We start from the raw sequence: 26,544 nt of genomic DNA on the forward strand, positions 1-26,544 counted from the left end.
AACCTGTCTGTCACATTTTTATACTGCCTTCAAGGAGCTCAGAGCAGTGTATATAGTTTGTTCTCTTTGTGTCTCACCACAACCCTGTGAGGTAGGCTAGGCTGAGAGTGACTGGTCCACGGTCACCTAGGAGGCCTAAGTCCAACACCAGAACCACTACATGTTCCTGACCCTCGTTTCTCCTCCACCAGGGCACTCAGGGTGGCACACATGGCTCCTTTTAACCGCCCAGTCAAGAACCCAGTTAATCCACACAAGTCCTTGTATTAAATGTTCAAATAATTGATGGTGAGGTCACATCAGGATTACTGCATCCAGGTCTGATCGCCACACCTCAAAATGGATAAAGTGGAACTAGAAAAGGTGCAGAAGAGAGTGACCAATATGATTACTGGGCATTGCAGGGGCACCTCCCTTACAAGGAAAGGCTACAGCGTTTGGGGCTCTTCAGTCTAGAAAAGAGGTGCCTGAGGGGGGACATGATTGAGACATACAAAATTATGCAGGGGATGGAAAAGAGTGGATACAGGGATGTTATTTTTCCTCTCACACAACATCAGAACCAGGGGACACCTGCTTACATTGAATGGTGTGAGAGTCAAGACACAAAAGAAAATATTTCTTTACCTAGCGTGTCATTAGTTTTTTTAAAATCTATTATAATAAAAGAAAAAGAAAACACAAGAAAATGAAAATAGAAACAAACGACATTGAAAAATACATAAATGATACAGAAAAACCTCTAATAGTGTAGCACAGGCAAAGTCAAATATTCTAATTGCCTACAGTTTTTATACCTTAATAATCTAAATTTCCACCCATATATACGTTATCCCTCCAACAGCCCTTCTTATCTTCTCATTATAAATATTTCACTTCAAATTGTAATTTCAGATTATGTTCTCTATTGTTCTCTATTCCTTACAATCTAATCTTCAAATCCACAACTCATTCTCAGCATGTCATTAGTCTGTGGAACTCCTTGCCACAGGATGTGATGTTGTCTTGCCTAGGTGCCTTTAAAAGGGGATTGGACAAATTTCTGGAGGAAAAGTTCATCTTGTAACAGGTTACAAGCTATGATGGGTATGTGCAACCTCCTGATTTTAGATGTGGGCTGTCTCTGAATGCCAGATAGAAGGGGGTGGCACCAGGATGCAACTGTCTTGTGTGCTCCCTGAGGCATCTGGTGGTCTACTGTGAGATACATGCTGCATTATGTATCTCATAATAGGAAGGAAGGAGGAAGCTGGGAGGAAGCTGGATTAGATGGGCCTTTGGCCTGATCCAGCAGGGATCTTCTTCTGTTCTAATGTTCTTATTATAGTAAAGGAACAGACAAAGTTGGGTAAAATTGGTAAATTTGGAAGTCCTTCTTGTATATTGTCTTGATGTCTATGCAACAACTGTTTAAAATAAGGAACTATTATTATCCCCATACTGCAGATGACGAAGACTGAGGCTGCAAGGAAGAGACTTGCCTGGAGTCATGGAGTGAGTTCATGACAGAGGCAACATTCGAACCCGTCCTGATTTGTGCATAGCCTCTCCACTATACCAGCTCTGGATACTCAATGTAGAAAAATAACAAATGCAAAATCAATGATGGCGTAATGAGAATTTTATATTAAAATGTTATCAAACAAATGACTGGGGATTAGAGAAAAAGTTAGGAAGAATTAACAGACCATCTTGCCTCTGCCATGGGCTCTAGTACAGTAGTGATAGATAGATACTTTATTAACGGTCATCCGACCAGCTACTCACAAAACAGCACAACAAAATACACAAAATTAAAACCAACATCCCTTTACACATATATACGTAAAATCATCGATTTATACTCTCAATTTTCTTTCTTATCAACTGTGCAGCATGGCAGAAATGGGCCACCCTGAGCGATATATCAGAATTTACATCAGATAGCAGAAAAGCAAGCTGCTCCTCCACCTGCATCCCCGTTACAGCGCCAAAAATCGGGGAAATAAATTTAGATCTCAAATCATCATAATTTGGACATTGCAGAATAATGTGGGCAGTTGTCTCCACCACATTATAATGGCAGGGGCACAGTCTCTCTAAATAAGGAGGCCTTGCATAACGTCCCAAAAGAACTGCTGATAAGAGTGCATTACACCTGGCTTTAGTAAAAGCAATCCTGAATTTTGGAATAACGATATTATAAAAATATCTGGCAGGAGAAAGCATAAGAGCTTGATCCCCAAGAAAAACATATGCAGAAAGTGGCTCTTGCAGATCTCATTTCAAGATCCACCAACCTCTGACGCAAAATTTCTTTTGCGTCTCCCGGGCTAGTGCAGTAGTGTCAAACTCATTTGACTGACTTGCTCTGGAGCAGCCTCACTGAAGTAAATACAAATATTCTAGAGCAGTGGTTCTCACACATTTACTCCCAGTCTCACACCAGGACCCACTTTTTAGAATGAGAATCGGTTGGGACCCACAGGAAGTGATATCTTGACTGCAAGTGACATCATCAAGCAGGAAAATTTTTCACAATCCTAGGCTGCAATCCTATCCACACTTACCCAGGAGCAAGTCCCATTGACTATCATTATTAAAAGAATATACATAATAGCTTGTTAAAAGTACAGGTCTGTAACATTTCCCCCAATGCAGTCACATACCATGGTAGCATCAAGTCTATTATATTAAAAATAAAATACTGAAATGAATGAGGACCCACCTGAAATTGGCTCATGATCCACCAAGTGGGTCCTGTCCCACAGTTTGAGAAACACTGTTCTAGACAGAGCGGATGTGTTTGGCACTATTGCCCTAATCCACAGAGTTAAGCCACTGAAAATGAATGTATTCATAAACCTGTGTTGGCCTGTTTAGCCACAAAATATGGATGGGGGGGGGGAAGAGCAGTGGGAGACAAAAGGCCTGGCTAACCCAATACCTGCAGATTCGAAACTTTCTAATTGGCTGGATTGTCAAATTCCAAGAACTTTGATGAGGGCGGGGAGAAGTAGAAAGAGAAGCCAGGCCAGCTGCCTCAACAGCTAAGCTTCTTTTCCGCCGAGACAATGGGGGTGAGAATGTCTCTGGGCTTTGTGGGCTTCCTTTTGACACAAGTGTTTCTCACATAAGCCAGAGAAACAACAAAAGCATGCTCACTTTTCTTGATTACCTTAAGTTCCTCTCTTCTCCACCCATTCCCAGTCCTCTCGCCAGCACTATCCTGTTGTGTTTCTTTCGCTAGCCCAGACACGACCCGCCCACCTCCTGAAGACTGACAAGTCAGCAATAGCCCCACGGCCTCATTTGCACACTTCTGTCTGACTGCAGGTGCAACAGCAAAACCCCAACCTTTGGCTGTGGGCCCAAGGAAGAGCTGAGCTGAAGCTGGTTGCTCCTAGTAGCCATGTGGCCAGTAGGGAAAACCAGAGAGGACATGGGGGAAAGAAGGCAGAGGTGGAGCTGCTAGCAACAGCCACACACAGGGAAGACACACACTGTGCAAGCAGGCAGAGTGAGCGAGGCTGGCTGCTCTGGTATTCTCATTGTGTGCAAGCAAAGGAGGTTGCTGCTGCTGGGTGGGAAGGCAAAGCAAGAAAGAGAAGGAGGCTGGATCCTCCCCCCCTTGGCCCCGTTCTGCCCACTTCCCACCCACGTCCTGCCCCCAAAATACGGCTAGATGGTGCAGGAAGAGGCCAGCCAGCCAGCCATGCAGCGCTGAGGTGTGGCACTGACTGGTGCTGGCTCAGCGCTGGCGCTCCCTTCTTCCCTGGTGCTGTAAGTGTGCCGTACATCACATTTATGACACCTAGCACTGGCGCTGGAGCTCAGGGCAGGTGCTGAAAGCCCATAGGATTGGGCCCTTAGCAAGTTCTAGGGTCCTATACATGCTTAGCACAGTGATTAAATCCAGCTTTAGAAATGCTCCACCACTTTTTACACACTGGAAACAGGGCTAGCCCAAGATCTCCCGGTGACTTTTGCTTCTTCTCCCCCTTCCCCTGAATTAAAAATGAAAGATGGAAACAGAGCAGAAGAGAAAGTGGGGAGGAGAGTGGTGGGTAGAGTGTTTCTCTTTACACTTCCTCTACCACTCCCCTCTTCCTTTTAGAATCCAGGAAGTGGAAGGAGTGTAGGAGGAAGAGTAGGAGGTGGGTGAATGGAGGCAGGTGCCCTTGTCAGGACTAAGGTGGCATGTTGGCAATGCAAATGTGGGAATGTGTAACCTCCATTCTGGGGGGTTGGTTAAGGGAAAGTTTTTGCAAGCTGGTTCCTAGGCAGCTGATGGATTCCCACCATTGCCATTTATATCAGTACTGGTGGAATTGCTTCCAGGATAGATCCTATGGTGAACTGGAAGATATTCTAAATGAATCGTATTTGAACACAATCACTGAATTTGAAATAAAGATTTCTGAAATAATTACACTTGAAATAAATCCCTGATGCCAGAAGGACAGGCTCTGGATGGTGGCTTCCTGTCCTCTCATCCTCTTCAGGACTCCCTCAGATCTTCTTGTCCAAAGGAGTGGGGCAGCAGCTCCTCCAACGTCTTCAGTATGTACGTCCCATCTGCCTTGGTCAAATAGAGGTCCCAGTGTTTGCCGAACTAGAAAAAGAGTCAAAAATGCTCTGAGAAAATGGTCTTAAAATCATACACAGAATCTCAGATGTGAGAATGTGAGGAGAGTCTTGTTTGATCAGATCAGAGTCCAGTGTACTCTACTGTTCTGTTTCCATCAGTGGGCAGCCAGTCTCTAGGACATTTGCAGGGGGAGAAAGAAGATGATGTACCCACTCCTTGTGTTCTGTCCCTACCATCCAGGACAGAGTGAGATTCCATAAAGCTCAGAAGAGAAAGACTTGCACTGACTAAGGAATGACTAACTACTCAAACTAATTAGACTTCAACTAAACTACATGTAGAAGATGGTTACATTTACATGTAGGCCATGAGAGAGAAACTTCCTTGATACTCTAAGGGCCCAATCCTATCCAACTCTCCAGCATTGATGCAGCCGTACCAACAGGACATGTGCTACATCCTGTGGTGGTGATAGTGGTGGCAGTCACTGAGTCCTCATCAAGGTAAGGGAAAGTGTGTCCCATTACCTTAGGGTTGCACTGAGGCTGTATTGGTGCTGGAATGTTGGATAGGATTGGGTGCTAAGGCTGCAATCCTATTTACCTGGGAGTAAGTCCAATTGAACTCAGTGAATAACTGTGTATAGGATTGTACCTTCGAACAGATTGCACCTTAGAATAGTAGGTCTTGGGGCTAACCAAAAGAGAGATACCCCTGAACTTAATGCATTGTGAGGCTCAGGACCGAGTGTGAGATGTAGGTGTTGTTGAGCTAATAGGAAACAGCAATCATAGTGCTGCCCAGTTCACTCTGGGACATAGCCAGAACGTTAACTGGAAGCAAGAACTGCCCTGTTTCCTGTTAACCTTCAGGAAAGTCTCCTCCCTCTAGCTCGCAGGCTCCCTGCCTGCATGTCACATTCCTGTGTTAAGCAAGAAAATAAAAGAAAGTACAGAAAAACAAAGGTAATGGCTGCGGGGAGGGGGGGGGGAATATTTTGTACAGTGCTTTATATAGGGTTCCCCCATATCTATGGTTTCTGTATCCCCAGGGATGGGGACTGGAACACAAGCCCTATGGGGGGATGCCTGTATATTTAATTGACCAGCTTCCAAGGAAGTCTAACACTATTTGATTTCAAATGAGAGAACTAGTAAAAAGGAAGCTGAAAGGAAAATCAGGAGAGTTAAATCTCTCCAGAGCACATGAGGGTGATTTAAAACCACAATAACAGAAGCACAGTTAGAATGTCTTCCACTAAGTAGGAAAGGCCCACTCGGGAGTTTGGAATGACTCACTGGTGGAGCCAAGAAAGCTATCAAAAGCAAGAAGGCTTCCAAGTCTTGGCCAATTGAGGAAGACAAGGAAAAGAAACTCTTGCAAACATCAGCTGACGGTAAGGGCTGTGAAGAAAGAATATGAGCTAAAAATGTCCATGCAAACAGTAAACGCTTCTTTAAATATATCAAAAGCAGGAAACCCGCCTGGGGGGCAGAGGGGAAGAGGAAACATGAAGAGTGCTGAGTTAGAACATTGGAGAGTGGAAGGAGCAGAGGCTGGTGCAACACTGGCTAAAGGGGGGCAACATTTGGTATGCCAAGAGGTCTCATACTGGCCCTGATTGGTCTTAGGGGTAACCAGCAAGGTGCCCATGTTTGCAGATGACACCCAACTCTTTTAGGTTGGTAAAAGTCAAAAGAGATTGTGAAGGGCTCAGAAGAACCTCTCCAAACTGAGTGACGGGCATCCATTCAAATGGAAAATGTGGTTCAGTATCAATAAGTGTAAAGGGATGCACATTAGGGCAAAATGTCTGAACTTCATATATACACTGATGGCGTCTGAGCTCACGGGAAGGATAGAGTGGATAGAGAGATGCTCTTTTCCCTCTCACACAACACCAGAACCAGGGGACACCTACTAAAAATGAGTGTTGGGAGAGTTGAGACAGACAAAAGAAAATATTTCTTTATTCAGCGTGTAGTTAGTCTGCGGAACTCCTTGCCGCAGGATGTGGTAATGGCATCTGGCCTAAATGCCTTGAAAAGGGGATTGGACAAATTTCTGGAGGAAAAGTCTATCATGGGTTACAAGCTATGATGTGTAGGGCAACCTCCTGATTTTAGAAATGGGCTTTGTCAGAATGCCATATGCAAGGGAGGGCACCAAGAATACAGGTCTCTTATTGTCTTGTGTCCTCCCTGGGGCATTTGGTGGGCCACTGTGAGATACAGGAAGCTGGACTAGATGGGCCTTTGGCCTGATCCAGCAGGGCTCTTCTTTTGTTCTCTCAGTGACAAGCCAAGAAGGAGATCTTGTGACTGTGGTGGAGCTCAATGAAAACTGGTATGTGTGTGAGACAGCTGTGAAGATTGCAAGTTCCATGCTAGGAGTCATCAGGAAAGGGATAGAGAAGGAGACTGCTTATAGTATCATGCCCCTATACAAATCTATGGTGCAACCACCTTTGGAATAGTGTGACCGGTTCTGGTCACCAAACTTCAGGAAGGATATTGTAGAGTTGGGGAAAAAAATGCAGAAGAAGCCTGCTAAAATGTTCAGAAGACTGGAGCACCTTTTTTTTTGAAGAAAGGCTACAGCTTTTGAGACTTTTTCGTTTGGAACATAAAGTGATTGAGGGAGGACACGACTGAGACTTATTAAATGATGCATAATTACGGAGAATGGGCAGAGAGAAATTTTTCTCCTCTCACAATATAGAATCAGGCATCAACAAATTAAACTGCTTGGGGGGGATAATTAATTCACCAACTAATTGGTGGAATTCATTGCCACAGATTCACAGAGGACAGGTCCACCAATGGTGACCTCCCAATTCAGAGCCAGCATGCCTCTGAATACCAGTTACAGGGAAGTAATAGCAGGAGAGGGTTATTTGCCTTCAACTCCTATTTGTCGGCTTCCCAGAGGCATCTGGTGGATGGCTACAGGAAGCAGGACACTTGTCTAGATGGGTCTTTGACCCGTCTCAGCAAGATTCTTCTTATATAGAATATGTAGCTTAGTTCCAAATGAAGGACATCTGTTAAACTGTAACCATTTGGGAAGTGCTGAAAGTTGGTTAAACTTTAACAACTCCTGTGCTACGCTTAAAAACCTAAAAAACTAGTCCTACGGGATGAGACTGAAATTGGGTCTACCAAGCTCAGCCTCTTGTTTCCAACAATCCAATACTTCTGGAAAGGCTACAATCAGCAAAGGCCTCCCCCTTATTTGTCCCCAGAACCTGGAACCACCTTCCCCGCAGAGCAATGTAGTGTTGCCCCACCTTCTGCGAGGCCCAGCAGCAAGAGCCGTCCAATGTCCTGGACCCAGATTCCCAGATATAGCGGAACTCAATGCAAATAGGAGGGGGCAGAGGGGAGGATCGGTCTACTGTGTCCCCCCCTTCCAAACTTGCAATGTTTACTATGATGTGGAAGGAAAGCAGCTTTTCCACATGGAGCCCCATGCAGGAGAGCCATGATAGGCTTTCCTGGATGCCTTGGCATCCTGTACAAAGAGTACCTGTACATCCAGAAGGGCTGAAAGAAAGAATGAACACATGCTGTTTACCTCTCTGAGCACTTGCCGGCAAGCTCCGCAGGGCGTGGCATATGATTCTCTGTTGTTGCTGTTGGGGTATAATAACAAGGCAGAGTTCAAGAGTCTCCCATACAGTGCAGGAGTCTGTCTACAGAATATGCTAATGTGCTGCATGATTAAAGTCAAAAGAGGACTTGTGGTGCTGTGCGCTTCCCAGATTCCTTTGATGATGACTATGCAATTCATAGACCCCCTTGAATTAGTCAGGGCAGGAGGAAAGGTTCTGTGGCTGCCTTCCCAATGGTGCTACGAGGATCATATCCCTGTGTGCCTTGCAATTTGCTGTTAGTGAAAGGTACCACTATGTGCTCTCAACCCAGGCTTTCATTGAAGACCACAGGGGCCCCCCCCCCCCAATTTGCTATAGTAGGAATGTAGATTGGAATCTATCAAATATCCATGGTTTTTGATGCCTCTTTGGGAGGAAATGTTATTAAAAGGATCTGCTCCTAATTAGGATTCTTCTATGTGACTATTTGAAGCTGTGATTGATTCATCTATTTCCCCCAATTGAATACCATAAGGGAGAAAAGTGAATTCAGTATAGATGACATTACTGGGTGATCTTCTGTATGGTCACAGCATTGGCCCATCTAGCCTGATATTGTCTACTTCAACTGGCAGGCAGCTCTCCAAGGTCCAGGAGAAGCCAAGAGGGCCTTCCCAGGGCTAATCTGTCTATGAGGTCACTGGAGGGGTGGCCTCAGACAGTAGCACATCTCCTTCCATCCACTTCTGCTGTTTCTCCTCCTCACTACCTAGATACAAAGTAGAGGAGGTGGAAGTGGAAGAGGAAGTATGGGGGTGAGAAGAGTGATTGTTAGAGATTCTTCCACATTTCTTCTTCCACTATCCTCCTTTTCTCTTTGAATCCTGGAAACGGGAGGAGGTGGAACAGTGGTGGCAGGTGCGCCTTTTAGTAAAAGGGTGACATTGTGACATTTGGTATGCCACCTCATGAGCTGGGACATCTTAGGCCGACCCTGACCCTCCCTGACTGTTTAATAGTCATTCTTTTGGGGGTGCTCAACATTAGTTATGTTAATTCATCTTAATTGACATATGAATAATAAATGTATTTTGAATTATTAGTTGTTCAGATTCCTTCAGAGCTTATTTAACTGAAAAGTAATCAATACTTTCATTAACAACAACAACAACAACAACAACAACAACAATCATTATGGTCTGGGATTGGCTGTAAATTATGTCACCCTGGATTTTAAGGACAGGAGGTTTGGACCAGGAATCAGTGACAAGGGCACTCCTCTATTGCCATATAGACTATCCTTGGATTATGGGAGGAAAACAACAAACCCCACTTCCTGACTCCTTCTCCACCAAATCATGACTTCCTACACCCTTAGAAAAACAGCTAAAGCAGTGACCACATGGGGCTGGCCAACCCATGATATCTACTGTACTTGCGCCAACCTGGGAGTGTTGCAAATGTGCTGTAAGGCACTTTTGCACTTTCTTTTGAGTTGGGGAGGCTGGTGACCAGACACACATCAGTCTCTGCTCCAGAACCCCACCGGTGACAGAAAAATTCATACTGGTCAAGTCAGGCCGGCCACGTCAGGCCTGCACAGTGGTCTGGGGGAGTGGGGGGAGGGAGGGCGGAACAGGTGTGTTCCAGGGTGGGGAGAGGGAGGGCCAGGATAGGCCCAGGAGGGGGGTGTTGCCAGGATCCGGCACTTAGGCTAGATCCTAATCCCACTTCCAGACAACCCCGTGAAATGTTGGATTGCTTGGATCCGTGCAACTCTTTAGGTGGCACAAATCCAAGTCGCCCATTGGGACTGCTGCCACATTACCTGGGGTAAGGGAAATTAATTCCCCTTGCCCCAGGCTGAGCAGCAGCCAGCCCCAACCCTGCACTGGATACAGCACAGGCCTACCAACAGGCCTGCGTATTCCAACACAGGTTAGGATTGGGCTGAGATGATTGCCTCAGGTGGTGGATTGTCAGAGGACATCCCTCTCTGAACCAAAAGCACCTCTGTCTTATCCGGATTTAATTTCAGCTTGTTCGCCCACATCCAGCCCCCAACCACCTCCAGACAGCGATCCAGGACCCCAAGCCGACCCAGAAGGACACCATGGTCGATGGTGTCGAATGCCGCCAAGAGGTCCAGAAGGACTAACAGGGACGCACTCCCCCTGTCCATTCCCCGGCGGAGGTCATCCACCAAGGCAACCAAGGCAGTCTCCGTCCCGAACCCCAGCTTGAAGCCTGATTGGAATGGGTCCAGATAATCCGTTTCCTCCAGTACCCTCTGAAGCTGGGACGCCACCACCCGCTCAATCACCTTGCCCAGAAATGGGATATTCGAGACTGGCCGAAAGTTATTTAAATTAGTGGGATCCAGGGAGGGCTTCTTCAGGAGGGGGCGAACCATCGCCTGCTTCAAGGCTGGCGGGAGCACCCCCTCCCTCAGAGATGAGTTCACCACCCTCCCCGTCCACTCGGCCAGCCCTTCCCGGGCAGCCCTAATTAGCCATGCTGGGCAAGGGTCGAGCGGGCGAGCAGCAGGTCTCACACTCCAGAGAATCCTGTCCACATCCTCAGGCTCTACAAGCTGAAAAGAATCCCAAATAGCAGGATAGACAGGTTCCCCAGGGACACCTCTAGATATGCCCACAGCGGCATCCAAGTCATGCCAAATCTGATCGACCTTCTCTGCAAAGTGTTTTGCGAACTCGTCACAGCGAGCCTCCGTGTGCTCCTCCCCACCAATGGGGGGGCAGATAAAAAAGGCTACCAACCACACGAAAGAGCTCAGCTGGACGGTTCTCTGCAGATGCAATGGTGGCAGAGAGGTATGACCTTTTAGTTGCCACCACCGCCTTAGAATAAGCTCTTAATTGGGCCCTAGCCCGTGTACAGTCAGGTTCGGTAGTAGTAGGAAGTGCTGCTGGGTAGGGGAGGGAACACCTCAGATGCCAGGAGGGCTGGGTAAACTTGTCAGCACAAAAGGCAAGGAGGCTGCTGCCCCTGTCTGCACCCTGCTGTACTTCAAGTACTATCAAGGGAATAGAAGTCATACCCACCAGCTAATGGCCATGGCCCGAAATTGCTTATGCCCCTCCGACACGGCCTTCTGGATGGCTGCACGCTCAGCACAGATGCCCAGTGGGTAACTTGCATTTTCAATGTTGCAACCTGAAGAGAGTGCAAAGCTAGTGAAAGGTCTTGCTGGGAAGAGGGGGGAATAGGAATATTTATAGGGGAAGGACTGATGGGTGGGACTCCTTTCCCAGCCATCGATTCTCTTCTGCAATGTCTTCCCCCAGCCTCCCCCTCCAACAGGCTGGGTTTCTGCTGAGGGTAAAAGTAGCTGCAAACATGGGTTTCTGCATCTGTGGCAAGCATGTGAGTGAGAACCCTCCTCTCACTTCAAGTTTCCCAGGTCTGAGGGGTGATTTCCAGGCAGGTGTAAAACTCTTTGCCTCACCTCATCTGAAGTGATGATCATATCACTGAGTGATGAAGCTCTGGACAAAGCCAGGTGGAGAGTGGTGGAAAGGATTTCCTCACTTACCAGAGAAGATCTTCCCATCGCAGGTCAGGAGTGCAGCTCCGACTGGGTAGTTGCTGTAGGGGCAGTATGCAAACTTCTTTGCTTCTCTGGACACATCCACAAGGCGCTGAATCTGCTCAGGTCCAACCACAGAACTGGCCCCGGCAGGCTGCTGTTGGCTGTGAGCCATTGCCATAACTTGGGTGGTCTCCGGCTGGGTTCGGCAACTGACGTACACTAAGGGAAGAGGAGAAGGGACACGCACTCCCTTCCAGTTTCCGTTTGAATGGGTGGCAACACACCTGAGAAGGGTGGAGACTTCCCTGTTAAAAACCCCATAGACTATGAGCTGGATTGTGCATAGCTACAGTTGTGCAAGGGCCCACCAGGCTCTGTCGGTCTATGCCAAAGAATTTCTACGTGAAGACTTTTGATCTTTGCTCTTCAGCTGGTTGAACTGTCTGTCTCTGGTCAGGCTGTTGTGCAGCGAGACCTGAACTGACCTCCCTTTTCAACTGTTCCCGGCGGGGGGGGGGGGAACACCCACCAATATTTCCCTGCGCCAGGAGCGCTAGACGGCTTGCATGTCAGTTTCCTCCGCTGCTCTGCCACTCCCTCCTCAGCCTCTTTGTCCTTCTCTGCTCTGCAAAGATCTAAGTTAAGTCATTGTCAGCTAGAGAACAGAATCGTGGTAGGTTGAACAGTAGCTGGGGGCATGTCTGTTGCCAGTAAGGGCTGACCTGAATGCTGTGTCATGCCTTAGTCTGCCACTACCCAGTGCCTCTGTAGTTGTTTCAACAATTCACGCTGTTTTCACACAGAGGCATGGCATCACAGAGTACAGACTCAATCTCCTGTTTTCCTCTTTCAAAAAATAAAATGTTAGAATTCAGGTCATGTGCTGTGCAGGCCAAAGAAATGTGAGGAAGTGAAGGAAAAGTAGGAGAAAGAGAGAGAGAGAGAGAGAGAGAGAGAGAGAGGTCAATAGCTGTTCTGGCAATGCTGGCCAGCCCAATACCTCCTGGCACCTTAAATGGTGTGTCCCTTGCATTACACTCTGCCATATCAAATGCCAGTCTTCATGTTTGCTATTCCTCCTCCTCCCATTCCCTGGATTCGAAAGGACCAGGGGATCAGAGTGGAAAAGGAAGTGCAGAGGAGAGGAGAGTCTCTCTGCTTTAACCCACCCCTCCCTTCTCCTCTCCTCCACTTTCCTCTTCTGCTCTATTCACCTCTCCCTTTCTGAAACCAGGGTGTGGGAGGAGGTGACAAATGCCCCCCCCATACGTTGTCTGAGGTGACCATTTCAACCAGCCTCATGGATGTGTTGGCCCTGAAGACTGGAAACAAGGTACCAACGCAAGGGCACTGGTAACAGTACCAGTGCTAGGGACCTGCAGGGCAGTGGCCCCAGGACCTACCACTCTTCTCCATACCAAGTCAGACCATACTCTGTTAGAACAGACAAAAGAAAATATTTCTTTACTCAGCGTGTGGTTGGTCTGTGGAACTCCTTGCCACAGGATGTGGTGATGGCATCTGGCCTGGACACCTTTAAAAGGGGATTGGACAAGTTTCTGGAGGAAAAATCAATTACGGGTTACAAGCCATGATGTATATCTGCAACCTCCTGATTTTAGAAATGGGCTATGTCAGAATGCCAGATGCAAGGGAGGGCACCAGGATGAGGTCTTTTGTTATCTGGTGTGCTCCCTGGGGCATTTGGTGGGCCGCTGTGAGATACAGGAAGCTGGACTAGATGGGCCTATGGCCTGATCCAGTAGGGCTGTTCTTATGTTGTTATATGAGGATAAGACCATGCCCAGAATTCACCCAGTGAATCCATAATGCTGCTTCCAGAAAGTCTACAAACAACTGAAAGAGGCACTTTAGGTGGTGGCTTTCTGACATTGAGTGGGGGGGGGGGGAAGAGCAATGATCTCTGTTCCAATCTCAGTACAGCATCTTTTTCAGTGACCGTTTGAGGTTATCTGGGTGTTTCTTTTTCGGATTGTGAGCCCTTTTGGGATGTCTGAATTCATTTTGCTATGTAAAGCACTTGGCAACTCTTTTGTGGACAAGCAGTATATAAATATTTGTAAACAGAATAGTCATCTGAACAGAGTTAACCACAGTAAGAGCCAAATCCTGGGTGTGTCTACTCAGAAGTATGTCCCATATAAGTCAATGGGGCTTACTCCCAGGAAAGTGTGGATAGGATTGTAGCCTAAGGCCTCACTTTCACAGTTATTTGAGAACAGCAGACTGTAGATACCGATTCTGGCCTGAGTGTTGTTGGCACATAACAGCTTCAGAGAAACAGGGTATTTTCCAAACAGGACTACCGGGATTAGGACAAGTGGAAATGTAGCAAGTCTCCTCCTTCCGGCTCATTCTGATGTAATGTGATTTACACATTGACTCATCTTTTGGTATGTGGTTAGTTCCTGTCCTTGTGGTTAGTTGTCAGTTGTCACCGATCAACTGGTTATAAAATCATGTCTGTTGTTAATTCATTTTTACACCAAGGCCAGCTTGTCCATGAGGTCGACTGAAGTACAGGTGACATTGCTTAGCAATGTTCCGATAAGTGACAGACCATATATACCACGGTCCGTCATTGATCCTGGCTGCCCCAACCCAAAGTCTCCAAAGGCTTTTCTGAGCCCTGCAGAGGCCGTGTGCATCCATCAACAGCCGCTATGGAACTCAGAATGACTCAGAAAGAAAAACCTTCTGGTTTCCAGTTCCCCCTTGGCTTGGTGCTTCAAGCAGATGAGGCCACTTAATGATGGCATCACTTAACGACAGGGATACGTTAAGGGATCGGAGATCCCTGTCATTATGCAACACTCACCAGTAGTCTCCTTGGGCAGTGGCTTCACAGGAGCACCCACAGTCACTGGCCGTCCTCCTCCTGCTTTTAGCTTCTCAGCTCCATGGAAGCAGGCACTAGAACGAAAGAGGAAGTGTAGAGGAGGGAGTGGTGCGCAGGGCTGGTCCAAGACCTCCTAACACCTAAGGCAGTGTTCCAAATGCTGTCCCTGCCCTTACTGGGAGATACAACAGCCTCTGCTCCTCCCAGGGGACGCAAGTGGGGGAGGCAAAGGTGGGTACCACCTCAACAACCGGCTGACTGAGGCTGGCCCTGGTGGTGAGCTAGAGTGATGGTCAGAAAGGTGTAGACTTAGGAGTTTTCCTAAGATCTCATCATCCCTCCTCCTGTTGATATTTTTGGAACCCTAAAACTATGATTGCAGTCCTAGCATCCTATAGTTTATCTTTTTTCCTGTAAGTCTCTGTCCCTGATAGCCCCGTCCCTGTCTTGTTCCCTGTGGTTTATTGCACCTGCTTCTCTGACCTTTTCGATCACTGTCCCCAAAAGTCTAGTTTTGTCCAGGACCCTGAACCAAACTCTGATCAGAAATCCTTTGCTCTTTGTCCATCTCCTCTTCACCTATACCGAATCAATGATTCTTGAAGTGTGAGAGAGTCCTTTACGCAAATGCCCCATGTCACATTCTACTTTGTGCTCTAATTTAAAACAATAAGAACAACAGAAGTAGAAAATGTGGCTGGACCACCAGATGGCGGACATGGCTAACTTTTGGTTTACAGATTCAGCATTGTGAGCAACATACAGGAGGCACCTTTGGGGGGGAAGTAGATACTGATTCCCTCATCCCACATGTGGCTACAGTGCAGTCTGTGACTGGCTAAGATAGAAATGTGGAGCATGGGTAGCATGTCTTAAAGCCCAATCCTATGCCTGTCTACTCAGAAGTAAGCCCCATTATATTCAATGGGGCTTACCTCCAGGAAAGTGTGGCTAGGATTACAGCCTTAGGGCTCAATCCTATCCAACTTTCTAGTACTGCTACAGCTGTGATGCAGCCCTGAGGTAAGGGAACAAATATTCCCTTACCTTAAGGAGGCCACCGTGAGTGTACCCCCCCCATTGCAGGATACAGCACACGCCCCACTGGCACGGTTGCATCAGCGCTGGAAAGTTGGATAGGATTGGGCCCTGAGTGTCAGATTCACAACTTTGGTATCTCCAAATGTGATTATTCTGCATGTGGTTCCATTGATGATACCTGACTCTGTTCCAGTAACAATACATCAAGGCAGACAAGCAGAGATGGATGCAGCATTAAGAACAGCTATTTGCTTTTATAGAATGTGGGCTTGCCTGTCAGTGAGGCCAACTGAGGTGACTGCCTGAGGAAGCAGATTGGTGAGGGTTTTCACCTCTGCTAGCATGCCTAACTCCACTATTCTTCCTCCTCCCACTCCCTGGATTTTGGAAGGAAGAGGTGAACAGACTGGAGGAGGAAATGTGGAGCAGAATGCTCAGCTAGAGCCTTGAGCATCTCTGACTTACATAAAGTCTCTGACACTCTAGCCCACCACTCACCTCTCATCCACACTTCTTCTTCTGCTCTGTACCCCTTTTCCTTTTCAAATCCAGGGGGCAGGAGGAGGAGCAACAGAAGCAGCAGCTCATGTGCTGCCAGACCGGGGGGGGGGGGTGTTCAGCATTTGGTACAGCACACAAGAAAACTGGAACACACAGTGGCCCATTCAGATTGGGTTGTTACTTATCTTACAGGTTATGGAAGGACATCATCAAAATAATGCATGTGAAGTGCTTTGCAGACCCAGAAAGCACTGGGCAAATGTAAGGGGGATGATGATGGTCAGTGATCATGTACAGGCATTTAGATGCATGGGCATTAGAACTGATAGGTAACCGCGCACATGCGGAGACTTAACTTCTAAAGATGCTGGGAATTGAGCTGATCTGAACCCTGAAGAATGACTCTTGCAACTCACACTACAGATTTTAAAAAGGCATCCCCCAAAAGGTGAAAATAGAGGTAACATACGTATATAACTATAGAGAGAGACCAGAAAATATTCTCCCTGAGAAACTGGGATGGTTGGAGAATTTACTTGTACAGATTAATGGAAATGCTGACACATGCTTCGGGGTGCATTTGCTGCACATGCCAATAGCCCTTTCTGGATCAAGAGTCATTTCATTTGGCCAAGTGAACAAAAGTGTCCTTCACTATCCAGCCAGGTTTGGATCCCTTCCATGACAGCACTCACTCAGCCAGCTACTTCTTGGACTTGGATATGGGATGCACCCTGCAGGTAGAAGGACATTTGGGCAAAGGACACAAGCTGAGGCATCGCCAGGGAGAGAGGACAGGGGCACTGGAGCTGCTAAGAAAGGAGGCCCACTGTCAATTCTGCTTGCGTCCACCTTTCTTCAGAGGATGCATTTTGCAGAGGACTGATAACTGTTCAAGTCTGTGTCATTGTGGGGAGGAGGCTGTTGTTTTTGTGATGGGAGGCAGACTTTGCTTTTCAGGCCAACGGAACAGGATGACTTTCCTGACTTGAAGTCGCTACAGATCTGCCAATTTTCTCATTTGCAGTGGAAAGAGTTTTGCATCTGACTGGTCCCCTGGCTTTTCTCCCACTGAAAAACTGATTTTGCCTTCCTCCTTCTTGTCTTCATTGAGCGTTCACTAAGAGCGTTTGGGGCAGTTATGTTTGGCTTTCAAAGAACTCAATTCGCTCAACTGAAGCAAAGCAGCTCAACGTCGGCAAGATCTCAGTGTGTTTGCCAAGTAATCTGAATTGCTTGGCAAAAGGTGAGCTTGCCAGATAATTCTATGGGATAGTTGAGACCTGAGGACTTGCACACGGATGACGCAAACACTGGTGTTATGTGGCTATATCGCAATTCAGATCCACCAAAGTGGTGGGCAGGCCAATTCTGCTGCAACAGGCAGGCTGACTATAGGAGGTGGCTGCAGCAGTGGACCTAGAGCTGAGCAAAAGGGGCAAATGCCCCGGGCGCTGGGTCCGCACGCCTCTAGGACTGTGCAGGGAACCTCAATGAGGCTCCTGTCGCAGTCAGAAACTGCACTTCCGGTTTTCTGGAAGTGTGGTTTAAGACTGCGGGGAAGCCTCAGAAGGTCCTACAGTCGCACGAGGTTCTGTTGTGCTTTGGAGGTGGGGGGAGGCTTTGCGTGTGGGGGGCAGCATCTTGGGGGGACGGCTTTGTGGACCTTTGGCCTGGGAGTGGGGGGGGCTGAGTTCACCACTTGGTGGCTGTGGCACAACTCAGAGTAAATTTATCACCACCTGTCATGAGTCAACCACATCTGTGGAGCTACTTGGCTAATTTGAGCACCCTGTGTAAGGCTGACTGGGCCAGGGACGGTGGTTAGGATCCAGCCTAAGTTGCTGAGTCCAGTCTGAGCCCTGGTCCATCCACTGGCCTGCCCTCCACGCCCCAAAACGGCCCTGTCCCACCCTCCTGCCACCCTCTCCAACCCCCCTCACCAGCCTCCTTAGGCCGGTGCAAACTCACCAGATCTGTAGCTGGATCTGGCACCGGGAGGCTGGCACGTGTCTTCGCACTGGCCTGCTTGGTTCACAAGGAGGTGCAAACATGCTCACAAGGGACTTGTGCCGGCCCATCTCCCTCTCTGGATTGTGTCCTCCGTTAACTTCTGATTAATACTCCCAGGTTTTCATCTGAAAGCATGAAGGAATGAAATTTGTTCCTCGGGGGAAAAAGACAAGCACTTTACATTAATGCAACAATAAAACTCTGCAGGATGTTTTGCAGAGGGTAGTCTGTTTTGACATTTTGACGGGGTAGCCCCAAGTTCTCCTGGCACCTGAGGCAATACCCAAATGCCACCCACTCTCATGGCATTATGCTCACCACCACTGGTTCTCCTTCTGCTTCCTTGATTTGAAGAGGAGGAAACAGGAAACAGATCAGGGAGGTGACAAGGAGGGACAGGGTTGTAATCATGGGGGACTTCAATTATCCTCATATTGACTGGGTCAATTTGTGTTCTGGTCACGATAAGGAAACCGGATTTCTTGACGTGCTAAATGACTGTGGCTTAGATCAGCTAGTCACGGAGCCCACCAGAGGACAAGTGACTCTGGATTTAATTTTGTCTGGTACGCAGGACCTGGTTAGAGATGTAAACGTTACTGAGCCATTGGGGAACAGTGATCATGCTGCGATCCGTTTTGACGTGCACGTTGGGGGAAGAATACCAGGCAAATCTCTAACAAAAACCCTTGACTTCCGACGGGCGGACTTCCCTCAAATGAGGAGGCTGGTTAGAAGGAGGTTGAAAGGGAGGGTAAAAAGAGTCCAGTCTCTCCAGAGTGCATGGAGGCTGCTTAAAACAACAGTAATAGAGGCCCAGCAGAGGTGTATACCGCAAAGAAAGAAGGGTTCCACTAAATCCAGGAGAGTGCCCGCATGGCTAACCAGCCAAGTTAGAGAGGCTGTGAAGGGCAAGGAAGCTTCCTTCCGTAAATGGAAGTCTTGCCCTAATGAAGAGAATAAAAAGGAACATAAACTGTGGCAAAAGAAATGTAAGAAGGTGATAGGGGAGGCCAAGCGAGACTATGAGGAACGCATGGCCAGCAACATTAAGGGGAATAATAAAAGCTTCTTCAAATATGTTAGAAGCAGGAAACCCGCCAGAGAAGCGGTTGGCCCTCTGGATGGTGAGGGAGGGAAAGGGGAGATAAAAGGAGACTTAGAGATGGCAGAGAAATTAAATGAGTTCTTTGCATCTGTCTTCACGGCAGAAGACCTCGGGCAGATACCGCTGCCCAAACGGCCCCTCCTAACCGAGGAGTTAAGTCAGATAGAGGTTAAAAGAGAAGATGTTTCAGACCTCATTGATAAATTAAAGATCAATAAGTCACCGGGCCCTGATGGCATCCACCCAAGGGTTATTAAGGAATTGAAGAATGAAGTTGCAGATCTCTTGACTAAGGTATGCAACTTGTCCCTCAAAACGGCCACAGTGCCAGAAGATTGGAGGATAGCAAATGTCACGCCTATTTTTAAAAAGGGAAAGAGGGGGGACCCGGGAAACTATAGGCCGGTCAGCCTAACATCCATACCGGGTAAGATGGTGGAATGCCTCATCAAAGATAGGATCTCAAAACACATAGACGAACAGGCCTTGCTGAGGGAGAATCAGCATGGCTTCTGTAAGGGTAAGTCTTGCCTCACAAACCTTATAGAATTCTTTGAAAAGGTCAACAGGCATGTGGATGCGGGAGAACTCGTGGACATTATATATCTGGACTTTCAGAAGGCGTTTGACACGGTCCCTCACCAAAGGCTACTGAAAAAACTCCACAGTCAGGGAATTAGAGGACAGGTCCTCTCGTGGATTGAGAACTGGTTGGAGGCCAGGAAGCAGAGAGTGGGTGTCAATGGGCAATTTTCACAATGGAGAGAGGTGAAAAGCGGTGTGCCCCAAGGATCTGTCCTGGGACCGGTGCTTTTCAACCTCTTCATAAATGACCTGGAGACAGGGTTGAGCAGTGAAGTGGCAAAGTTTGCAGACGACACCAAACTTTTCCGAGTGGTAAAGACCAGAAGTGATTGTGAGGAGCTCCAGAAGGATCTCTCCAGACTGGCAGAATGGGCAGCAAAATGGCAGATGCGCTTCAATGTCAGCAAGTGTAAAGTCATGCACATTGGGGCAAAAAATCAAAACTTTAGATATAGGCTGATGGGTTCTGAGCTGTCTGTGACAGATCAGGAGAGAGATCTTGGGGTGGTGGTGGACAGGTCGATGAAAGTGTCGACCCAATGTGCGGCGGCAGTGAAGAAGGCCAATTCTATGCTTGGGATCATTAGGAAGGGTATTGAGAACAAAACGGTTAGTATTATAATGCCGTTTTACAAATCTATGGTAAGGCCACACCTGGAGTATTGTGTCCAGTTCTGGTCGCCACATCTCAAAAAAGACATAGTGGAAATGGAAAAGGTGCAAAAGAGAGCGACTAAGATGATTACGGGGCTGGGGCACCTTCCTTATAAGGAAAGGCTACGGCGTTTGGGCCTCTTCAGCCTAGAAAAGAGACGCTTGAGGGGGGACATGATTGAGACATACAAAATTATGCAGGGGATGGACAGAGTGGATAGGGAGATGCTCTTTACACTCTCACATAATACCAGAACCAGGGGACATCCACTAAAATTGAGTGTTGGGCGGGTTAGGACAGACAAAAGAAAATATTTCTTTACTCAGCGCGTGGTCGGTCTGTGGAACTCCTTGCCACAGGATGTGGTGCTGGCGTCTAGCCTAGACGCCTTTAAAAGGGGATTGGACGAGTTTCTGGAGGAAAAATCCATTATGGGGTACAAGCCATGATGTGTATGCGCAACCTCCTGATTTTAGGAATGGGTTAAGTCAGAATGCCAGATGTAGGGGAGAGCACCAGGATGAGGTCTCTTGTTATCTGGTGTGCTCCCTGGGGCATTTGGTGGGCCGCTGTGAGATACAGGAAGCTGGACTAGATGGGCCTATGGCCTGATCCAGTGGGGCTGTTCTTATGTTCTTATGAGGAGAGGAATGGAGTAGAACAGGAAGTGTGGAGGAGAGTGGTGGGCTAGAGCAGTGAGTCACTCTAGCCCGCCACTCTTCTCTCTCCTCTCCTCTCCTCCATACTTCAGTTGAATTCTTCCCCTCCTTTTTGAATGAGTTCAGGGAGTAAGAGGAAGAAGTGGTAGAGGCATGAGAAAAGAAGTAAATAGACACTGCCCGTTCGCTGCCTGAAGCAACTCTCTCAGTTGGCTGTATGGATGGACTGATCCTGAATTTTTGCTATACTTTCTGCATTTTGTAATTTCTGGCATCACCACAGCTGTGTACATTTATAGCCAGGCATCTCCCCCATCCTTAGCTGCAACATCCTGAGCCTGAGTTACCAAAGGAATCCATCCTGCTGACACCCAATCAATGCAATAGATCAGAGTTTCTCAAACTGTGGATCGGGATCCATTTGGTGGGTCTGACCCCATTTCTGGAGGGTCCTGCAGGCCCTCCAATGATGGAAGCATCAGATGACTGATTGTCTCAAGTCCCTGAGGCGATTCAGAAATCAGACAGCGGCTAACTGCCCTGCAAAGAGCTGAGCTCCTGCAGTTTGCAAGCTTGTGTAAATACAGGGAAAACAATGTTTGTGTGTATTTTTTCTGGTGTGCTTTCCCGCCCCCCCAACTCCATCAATGACAGGTATTGGCTGTAGGTGAAGGCTGGGTCACTAACTAAGGGGGCGATACAACACTTCCAGCACCAGCCCAACGCCAGTACTGAGCATCACAAATATGCCATAAAGCATGTCTGTGACACGGCACCAGGCGGGCACTGGTGCTGGGTCAGCATGAGCCCGAGTTGAGTCAGTGCCGTTCAGCGGCCAGTCAGATGCTGCCTGGCATACTGTGTGAGTGCTGGGTGGCAGAGTGGTAAGTTGGGTGGGGGGAGGCATTGGGATGGGAGCGGGTGGATGGAAAGGTGGGGCAGAGGGGGGGGAGTATGGCAGGGCTCCACTAGGTCCAGAGTCTCGGGGATCCAGAGCCTCTGCTCCACTAGATCCAGAGCCCCTATTTAGCCAGAGCAAAGTAGCCCCATTGTGGGGGCTCTTCCGTTATCCAGGGGAAGGGGACAAATGTCCCCTTCTCCAGAGGAGCTGCTGGCAGCTGCTTGGCATCCACTGGATGCAGCAGCAGCCATTTTGGCAGCCCTGGCTGTCGGGCAATGTAGGTTTAGGCTGCCCATCTCTCAAGCCTTGAGGCTATTCATTAAGGCTGCCTTATTATGAGAAATGGATCGAGGTTTTTGCATATGAATAAATATTTGCAAATAAATAAATAAATAAATATTATTTCTTTCTAAATCACCCTTTTTAAAGTCTTGCAAAGCTAGGTGGGTCCTAAAAGAGAGTTGTTTTAAAAAGTGGGTCCTGGTGCTAAAACATTTGGGAAACACTGTAATGGGTTACGTGATGGATAGCTGCTCTGTTGCTACAAGCTGCCATACATAAGAACAGAACCCTCATATATGGAAGGCACATCTCTCTGAATCTTGGATGTTGGGGAGAGGCAATGTGATGTAGTGGTTTGAGTGGTGGACTAGGGGAGACCCAGCTTCAAATTCCCAGTTGCCAATATTCTTCTGTAGGCTACTGAAGTACTCACCAGATCTCTCAGATCTGACAGATTGCAATCCTAGACACACGTTCCTGGGAGCAAGCCCCATTGAACACAGTGGGACTTTCAGTAGGACTGCGCTGTCCATCAAACGTACCTCACAGGATTGTCATAATACAAGCATGGCAAGGAGGGAATGCGTGTCATGCATTGAGACAGCCTTATAGCTGTTGGCATCCTTTAGTCTCGGAAGACTATGGTATCGCGCTCTGAATGGTGGCTCTGGAACAGAGTGTCCTCTCCAGTGCGCGAAGCCTGGGTAAAGTAGGTATGGAGGACAGGCTGCTACCCATGCAGCAAATCCCCCCTCTCCACGTCACTGAAATGGTCCAATGGAAAGGCAGAGGCCAATACGGTTGGTTCCAGTGGCGTCGCAGGAGTTGCCAGAACGTGACTGTGCTCAGCCATGAACTGCCTCAGGGACTCCGGCTCCTGATTTTGCCTCAAGGTTGATTCCTGAAGCCTTTTCCTTAACTGGATGTAGCCACAAGGCAGTGGAGGTTTGGGATCAGAGTTTTCCTTCTCTCAGATGAGCTGCCTTCCCAGGCCGATGAGCCCGTTTAGTTGCCTCTTACAAGTACAGCCAAACTGAGGGCCTATTCTTATAGGAATCAGGAATAGTCATAAAATGTCTGCTGCCCTGAATTCCTGATATCAGTAGCTGCCCGTATATTGTCAGGCTTTTGGTCTAGTCAGCTCAACATTCTCTGCTGTTGAAAGAAAAAGTGACTCGTTGGAAAGCTTAATGTGGGATTTCTCTAGGGAAAATTGGGACCCAGCATTTGAGTCAACCCAGAATCTGACCTCCGCAGGCAGCGAGTTCCACAGACCCATAATTTGCACATTGTTGTATGTGAAATAAGATTTCTGCTCCCCTTACGGCTCTTTCCAGACTCCAAGGATTGATGTGATCTCCCATCTTTGTGGAGCATCTGAGAACAGACGCCATGGAGCTCAGAGTTCCTTTCTCTTGGGGGCCGCATCCGTTCTCCACAGCATCAAGTGGGTTAGCTGGGTTGCATGCAAAGATGCAGGAGCCTTTTCTCCAAACCTCCCAGGACTCAAAGCCACTCGCAGCACTGATCTCAGAAGCAGCTTCCAGAGACTTGCAACTCTCTCCACCTCTCCAAAGATTTGAGATCTGATGCGTTTAATAGTTTGTTCTGCAATTGACAAATGCTGACTGAAAGTAGCTCCATCCAGGACAGAGGAGTCCACTGCTCTGGAGAGAGCAGGCCCTGCCCCTTTTTTCATACTGCGCTGCTGGAGGTTTACAGAAGGGAAAGGGGGTTTAAATACCCTTTGGAAGCCTCCTGCTCTGTGCCCCTCTCACTGGATACAACCTGAACCTATTTTGGCATCAGTGGGGGTGAGGGTGGAGGAGAGAATTGGGGTGTGAGAATTGCTGCTACGTGCAACCCTGCGGATATAAGCTAATTAAGGATGTCATCAGGATGGAAGAATGTGGTCTGGAATAGCCTTGTTTTAGTGTGCAGCTGTGTGACTTGGTGGCTGGCTGGCTTTAGGAGGAGCATTGATGTGCCTGGTCTTGGCCCAGGATTAAGGGAAATCAGATTGTGGAAGGACAGGGGATGTTGCTCAAGGAGGGATAATGGGGAGAGCGAAAGGGAAATGTTCTCATGCTGAGGGAATGTCTGGGACCGGGGCTGCACCATCATTATAGTACAGGAGGAACATAGAGATGGCACTCAGTGTGTGTCCATGGGGGGGGGGGGATACAAATACAGGCAGGAGGTGATACAGGGAAACAAACGTGGTTCCATTCAGTGGGGGCGATATAGACAGGAGGTCACACAAGTGGAATTTTCATTTTTCTTCCAGGGTGTGACAGTCAGAGGCTTGACCAGGGTTCCCCAGGAGCTTAGCCTGTGGCTTAGAAAGGCAGTGTCCTGTTGTCTATTCTGCATGTAGGACAAGTTCTGTGAAACGGCTCATCACACCAGGCTGGCATCCATATATGTTGGCACATACAGCTGGGTACTTGCGTGACCTGGCAATAACATTTATATTGCCATTTATAAGGATGTGGTATAGGCATTATTAAAAACAAATAATAATAAAAGGTTGATCCATCACAGGTGCTTCCATCGTCTCCTCTCCCAGCTGAGCTCTGGCTGACCATCTGCACCACTGCTGGCAGGAAGAGGCTGAAGCACCACAGGGACTCAGTCTTGGCGTGCCAATGGGGGTTTTTCAAGGTCTGCCCTTCTCTGGGTGACACTGATGTGGTGGCACCAGACCTCCCAGAGTGGCTGTGCCCAGCTGCCCCCAACCTGCTCCCACTTGGACAGAGAGGTTCACAGGGCTCTGGGGAGGCCAGTACCTTCCCCTCACTCCTACTGGCTCTTAGAAGCTGCCCCTCCCCAATCCCACATTGTATTGAAGGTGGCTGCCCCCTCCTCCCACGCTTGAATGCCAGTCACGACAGAACGGAAAGATCAAGAACACAAAATGTATTGAAAATTAGCTTAAATTGAATTCCATGTGCCATTTTGGGTACGTACAGTTAGGCTGCCTGCTGACATTTCCAAAACTTCTGTGCTATTACAGGAAAGTCATCCTGACCAGCTGTGATCTTTTAATGGAAATCTCTGTGTTTTCCTTCAGGACCCTCCGCTTCGTATGGAGATGGCATTTGTCCCATCAGAATGGGCAAGGGAAAACCTCAGAAAACAGAATAGTGAGATATCTGAGCATATGCAGAGAAATATCCAGTTCCTCTCACCTTAATTTCTCTTATTATTTGGGAGCAGAGACTGTTTTCAATGTGCAGGGTTCAGTGTCCTTGTATAAGGTCACTGTGCATACCATGGAGGAACGGGCTGTTCTGGATCCAGGCCAAAAGTCTCTGCTCAGGGAAGTCAAGGTGGATGATTCTGGGATTGTGTCCCCCTTGGGTAAGAGTTAAGTTCACACTGAAGCTCTTTCCACACTCCAAGCATGTGGGTGGGTTGCGGAGGGGAGGAAGGAGGAACCAGACAAGAAGAGGCCTGGGAGACGTAAGACAAAGTATTTCTATTTAGTCCAAGGAGAGTTAAGGGGCATGTCAGACCAGAAAACCTAGGTTAGTCTCCGGCATACTTTAGTGCCACCAAGATCTCTGTTTTCTGTGGTGAGATGCAAATCCTGTTGGTTTCTCTGATGGTAAGAAAAAACTCAAAGTTTGGAGAAGAAGCCTGTTTCAAAGCTGTTTCATTGGGCCTGTGCACAAAGCATCTAACAACATGATCAACAGAGAACAAGCATATCCAAGCCATTGGATTAGACCAGCAGAGACCCCTCCGACTAGTATTTCTAACTTTTAAAGCCAGCAGAACACAAAACACATTTGGACCTCATTCTTCCTTTTAGTCACAAACAACATTTCCCTTATGAACAAAACTGTTGCACTGTTTAGTGTTTTGGATACAGTTGGACTTTGTACCTTGAACACTCATGTCGTAATTTAATAGTGAAGTGCTTAATAAGAATGAGTACCTTATAAACTTACTTCATTTTGCTCTATCACCGCCCTCAACCTGCCTCCTGCTCATCACACCCTGCACCACCCCTCAGCTCCACCACCTTCAGCCCCCTTACATGTTTTCTCCCGTGTGGGTTCAGTGATGTGTGACCAGGTTTGAGCTCTGACTGAAACACTTGCCACTCTCCAAGCATTTGTATGGTTTTTCCCGTGTGGGTTTTTCAATGTACAGTAAGGTTTCCACTCTTAGTGAAGCTCTTTCCACACTGCAAGCATTTGTATGGTTTCTCCA

At 47.8% G+C, this 26,544-nt stretch overlaps 1 protein-coding gene across 1 annotated transcript; it reads right to left on the bottom strand.

Moving 5' to 3' along the window:
- Window positions 1-4,480: 4,480 nt before the first annotated feature.
- Window positions 4,481-26,284, bottom strand: CDA (cytidine deaminase). The gene is made up of 6 exons (XM_066637419.1): window positions 26,280-26,284; window positions 25,598-25,779; window positions 11,722-11,937; window positions 11,231-11,342; window positions 8,147-8,204; window positions 4,481-4,594 (listed from the first exon to the last, which is right to left on the bottom strand). Exons 1-6 carry the CDS (start codon window positions 26,282-26,284, stop codon window positions 4,481-4,483), a joined length of 687 nt encoding a protein of 228 aa, XP_066493516.1.
- Between the last annotated feature and the right edge of the window lie 260 nt (window positions 26,285-26,544).

This window comes from Tiliqua scincoides, chromosome 9, assembly GCF_035046505.1.
Source record: "Tiliqua scincoides isolate rTilSci1 chromosome 9, rTilSci1.hap2, whole genome shotgun sequence".
NCBI lineage: Eukaryota > Metazoa > Chordata > Lepidosauria > Squamata > Scincidae > Tiliqua > Tiliqua scincoides.

What these genes read in the sequence shown, in the direction of transcription:
- CDA (XM_066637419.1), bottom strand. An exon ending in GAACAGCCCGTTCCTCCATG is followed by an intron (nt 11,938 to 25,597) that starts GTATGCACAGTG and finishes CTCTTCCCTTAG; the next exon opens with TGTACGTCAGTTGCCGAACC. An exon ending in GCCGGCAAGTGCTCAGAGAG is followed by an intron (nt 4,595 to 8,146) that starts GTAAACAGCATG and finishes CTCTTTTTCTAG; the next exon opens with TTCGGCAAACACTGGGACCT.